Source organism: Homarus americanus, unplaced genomic scaffold (genome assembly GCF_018991925.1).
Source record: "Homarus americanus isolate GMGI-L3 unplaced genomic scaffold, GMGI_Hamer_2.0 scaffold31282, whole genome shotgun sequence".
Taxonomy (NCBI): Eukaryota; Metazoa; Arthropoda; class Malacostraca; order Decapoda; family Nephropidae; genus Homarus; species Homarus americanus.
The window spans coordinates 39,318-44,134 of NW_024751110.1; the positions used below are offsets into that span (position 1 = coordinate 39,318).

The 4,817-nt window shown below is 50.5% G+C and overlaps 1 protein-coding gene across 1 annotated transcript; it reads left to right on the forward strand.

The window, feature by feature from the left end:
• Positions 1-525: 525 nt before the first annotated feature.
• Positions 526-1,488, forward strand: LOC121854540 (cell wall integrity and stress response component 4-like; the record flags this gene model as incomplete). Its single annotated transcript, XM_042349214.1, has 1 exon — positions 526-1,488. A coding segment is annotated over one exon (963 nt), but the record flags the coding sequence as incomplete, so codon positions are not given.
• Between the last annotated feature and the right edge of the window lie 3,329 nt (positions 1,489-4,817).

The window sequence follows — 4,817 nt, forward strand, 5'->3', positions numbered from 1 at the left end:
TCTCCCAACAGTCTCTCAACAGTCTCTCAACAGTCTCTCAACAGTCTCCCAACACTCTCAACACTCTCCCAACACTCTCTCAACACTCTTCTAACACTCTCTCAACACTCTCCCAACACTCTCCAACCTCTCAACACTCCTCAACACTCTCCCAACCTCTCCTCAACACTCTCCCAACACTCTCTCAACACTCCTCCCAACACTCTCCCAGCCTCTCTCCAACACTCTCAACACTCCTGCCTCTCCCTAACACTCTCCCAACACTCCTAACACTCTCCCTAACACTCTCCCAACACTCTCCCAACACTCTCCCAACACTCCCAACACTCTCCCAACCTCTCCCAACACTTCTCTACCTCTCCCAACACTCTCCCAACACTCCCAACACTCTCCCTACGTCTCCCAACACTCTCTCAACACTCTCCCAACAGTCTCTCAACAGTCTCTCCAACAGTCTCCCAACACTCTCCCAACACTCCCAACACTCTCCCAACACTCTCCACTCTCCCAACACTCTCCCAACAGTCTCTCAACACTCTCCCAACAGTCTCAACAGTCTCTCAACAGTCTCCCAACCGCAGTCCCAACAGTCTCTCAACAGTCTCTCAACTCTCCCAACAGTATCCCAACAGTCTCAACAGTCTCTCAACACTCTCCCAACAGTCTCCCAACAGTCTCCCCCAGCCTCTCAACACTCTCCCAACAGTCCCAACAGTCTCTCAACACTCTCTCAACACTCTCCCAACAGTCTCCCAACAGTCTTCCAATAGTCTCTCGCACTCTCCCAACAGTCTCCCAACAGTCTCTCCATTCTCAACAGTCTCTCAAGTCTCCCCAACTCTCCCAACAGTCTCTCAACAGTCTCTCAACAGTCTCCTTGCTCTCCCCAGCCTCTCCCAACAGTCTCACAACAGTCTCTCAACAGTCTCTCAACAGTCTCTCAACAGTCTCCAACAGTCTCTCAACAGTCTCAACAGTCTCTCAACAGTCTCTCAACAGTCTCTCAACAGTCTCCCGGTCTCCAACAGTCTCCCAACAGTCTCAACAGCCTCTCAACAGTCCCCCAACAGTCTTCCAATAGTCTCTCAACACTCTCCCAACAGTCTCTCAACAGTCTCCCAACAGTCTCTCAACAGTCTCAACAGTCTCTCAACAGTCTCCCAACACTCTCCCAACAGTCTCTCAACAGTCTCTCAGCAGTCTCCCAACCTCTCCCCACTCTCCCAACAGTCCCACAACAGTCTCAACAGTCTCTCAACAGTCTCTCAACAGTCTCTCAACAGTCTCTCAACAGTCTCTCCACAGTGCCTCTCTCAACAGTCTCTCAACAGTCTCTCCAACAGTCTCCAGCAGTCTCTCAATAGTCTCTCAATAGTCTCTCAACAGTCTCTCAATAGTCTCTCAACAGTCTCTCAACAGTCCCAACAGTCTCAACAGTCTCTCAACAGTCTCTCAACAGTCTCTCAACAGTCTCTCAATAGTCTCTGAACAGTCTCTCAACAGTCTCTCAACAGTCTCAACAGTCTCTCAACAGTCTCCCAACAGTCTCAACAGTCTCTCAACAGTCTCCAGCCTCCCAACAGTCTCTCAACAGTCTCCAACAGTCTCCCAACACTCTCCCAACACTCTCTCAACAGTCTCTCAACAGTCTCCCAACAGTCTCTCAACAGTCTCTCCAACAGTCTCCCAACAGTCTCCAACAGTCTCTCAACAGTCTCTCAACAGTCTCAACAGTCTCTCAACAGTCTCAGCAGTCTCCAACAGTCTCCCAACAGTCTCTCAACAGTCTCAACAGTCTCAGTCTCCCAACAGTCTCTCCAACAGTCTCTCAACAGTCTCCAACAGTTTCCCAACAGTCTCCCAATAGTCTCCACAGTCTCCCAACAGTCTCTCAACAGTCTCTCAACAGTCTCTCAACAGTCTCTCACATCACTATACAATATAATAAACAGTGTTTTAGTTATCAAGATCTGGGTGAACGACTCGAGGGTACTTAGGTCTGCTGGAGTGTGTTGGAGTGTGTTGGAGTGTGTTGTGATGTGTTGTGATGTGTTGCGATGTTGGGGTGTGTTCAGTGTGTTGTGGTGTGGGGTGTGTGGGAGTGTGTTGAGTGTGTTGAGTGTGTTGGTGTGTTGAGAATGTGTTGGTGTTGGGGTGTGTTGAGGTGTGGGGTGTGTGTTGAGGTGTGTTGGGGTGTGTTGGGAGAATGGTGTGTTAGTGTGTTGGGGTGTGTTGGGGGTGTGAGGTGTGTTGGTGTGTTGAGTGTGTTGGAGTGTGTTGGGGTGTGTTGGTGTGTTGAGTGTGTTGAGGTGTTGGGGTGTGTTGAGTGTGTTGGTGTTTGGGGGTGGTGGTAGGGTGTGTTTGAGTGTGTTGGGGTGTTAGGGTGTGTTGGAGTGTGTTGGGAGTGTGTTGGGGTGTGTTGGTGTGTGTTGGAGTGTGTTGAGGTGTGTTAGAGGTGTGTTGGGGTGTGTTGAGTGTGTATGCGTGTTGGGGTGTGTGTGTGTATTGGGGTGTTGGAGGGTGTGGTAGTGTGTGTTAGATGTGTGTTGGTGTGTGTGATGTGGAGTGTGTTGGAGTGTGTTGAGGTGTGTTGAGAGTGTTAGAGTAGAATGTGTTGGGGTGTGTTATGATGTGTTAGAGTGTGTTGGAGTGTGTGTGGTGTGTTAGGGTGTGTTGGGGGTGGTTGGGAGTGTGTTGAGTGTGTTGAGTGTGTGTTGGGGTGTGTTGGAGTGTAGGGTATGTTAAGTGTGTTGGAGTATGTTGGAGTGCGTTGGAAGTGTTACAGTGTGTTAGTATGTGTGTGTTGGGGTGTGTTAAAGGTGTTGGGGTGTGTTAGAGTGTGTTGGAGTGTGTTAGGTGCGTTAGGTGTGTGATGTGGGATGTGGGTTTGTAAGTGCGTTGGGTGTGTGCAGTCTGTTAGTATGTGTGTGTTGGGGGTGTGTTAGAAGTGTGTTGGGGTATGTTTAGAGGTGTGTGGAGTGTGTTAGGGTGCGTTAGTGTGTTAGGGGTGTGTTAGAGTGTGTTGGAGTGTGTTAGAGTGCGTTGGAGTGTGTTAGGGGTGTAGTAGAGGTGTTGGGTGTATTGTGTGGAGTGTGTTACAGTTGTGTGTTGGGTGTGAAGAGTGTGTTAGGGTGCGTTGGATGTGTTGAAGTGTAGTGTGTGTTAGGGTGTGTTGGATTGTGTTAGGGTGCGTTGGGTGTGTTAGAGTGTGTTAGTGTGTGTTGGGTGAACCAGAAGTGTTGGGGTGTGTTAGAGTGTGTTGGAGTGTGTTAGAGTGCGTTGGAGTGTGTTGGGGTGTGTTAGATGTGGAGAGTGTGTTAGGTCTTGGGTGTGTTGCAGTGTGTTAGTATGTGTGTGTTGGGGTGTGTTAGAGTGTGTTGGGGTGTGTTAAGTGTGTTGGAGTGTGTTAGGGTGCGTTGGAGTGTGTTGGGGGTGTGTTAGAGTGTGTTGAGTGTGTTAAGGTGCGTTGGAGTGTGTTGGGGTGTTGGAGTGTGTTGGGGTGTGTTGAGTGTGTTGGAGTGTGTTGGAGTGCGTTGAGTGTGTTACAGTGTGTGTGTGTGTTGGGGGTGTGTTGGAGTGTTAGGGGTGCGTTGGAGTGTGTTAGTGTGTGTGTGTGTGTTGGGGTGTGTTAGGTGTGTTAGGAGTGCGTTGGAGTGTGTTACAGTGTGTGTGTGTTGGGGTGTGTTGGAGTGTGTTAGGGTGCGTTGGAGGTGTGTTACAGTGTGTTGGTGTGTGTGTGTGTTGGTGTGTTACAGTGTGTTAGTGTGTGTGTGTTGGGGTGTGTTAGAGTGTGTTGGGGTGTGTTAGGTGTGTTGGAGTGTGTTAGGGTGCGTTGGAGTGTGTTACAGTGTGTTAGAGTGTGTTGGAGTGTGTTAGGGTGCGTTGGTGTGTTACAGTGTGTTAGTGTGTGTGTGTTGGTGTGTTAGAGTGTGTTGGGGTGTGTTAAGTGTGTTGGAGGTGTGTGGGTGCGTTGGAGTGTGTTGGGGTGTGGTAGAGTGTGTTGGGTGTGTTAGGGTGCGTTGGAGTGTGTTGGGGTGTGTTAGAGTGTGTTGGAGGTGTTAGGGTGCATTGAGGTGTGTTACAGTGTGTTGGAGTGTGTGGAGTGTGTTGGGTGCAGAGAGTGTGAAGGGTGTGTGTGTGTGTTAGAGTGTGTTGGATGTGCTGGGGTGTGTTAGAGTGTGTGGGGTGTGTTAAGAGTGTGTTGGAATTGTGGGGTGCGTTGGGTGTGTTAGGGTGCGTTGGGTGTGTTTCAGTGTGTGTGTGTTGGGTGTGTTGGGTGTGTTGGGGTGTGTTAGAGTGTGTAGGAGTGTGTTAGGGTGCGTTGGAGTGTGTTAGGGTGTGTTAGAATGTGTTGGGGTGTGTTGGGGCACTGCAATTGTATCTCTCCCTTCTACCATATATCCTTTCCCTGTCACCCCCCCTTGTCTCGCTCTATCCTCTCCTTTACTCACTCCCTCTCCTCTTTCATTCTCTCTCCCTCCTCACCTTCTCTCTCTCTCTCTCTCTCCTACCCCCTCCCCTCCCTCCCCACCCCTCCTCCTCCTCCCCCCACCCCTCCCTCCTCCTCCCCCCCACCTCCTCCCTCACTCCCCCCACACCCTCCCCCCTCACCTGCCCCCTACCCTCCCTCCCTTCAATGCTCCACACACACTGAGGGTGGAACAACACACAGGAGAGATCTTCCCACTCATGAGTGGAGTCCCTCAAGGCAGCGTCCTCTCCCCCACCCTATATATTATCTACATAAGTCACACCGTCCCTTCACTAGAACAGGTAACGAAGGTATTATGTATGCAGATGATATCACTCAACAACGA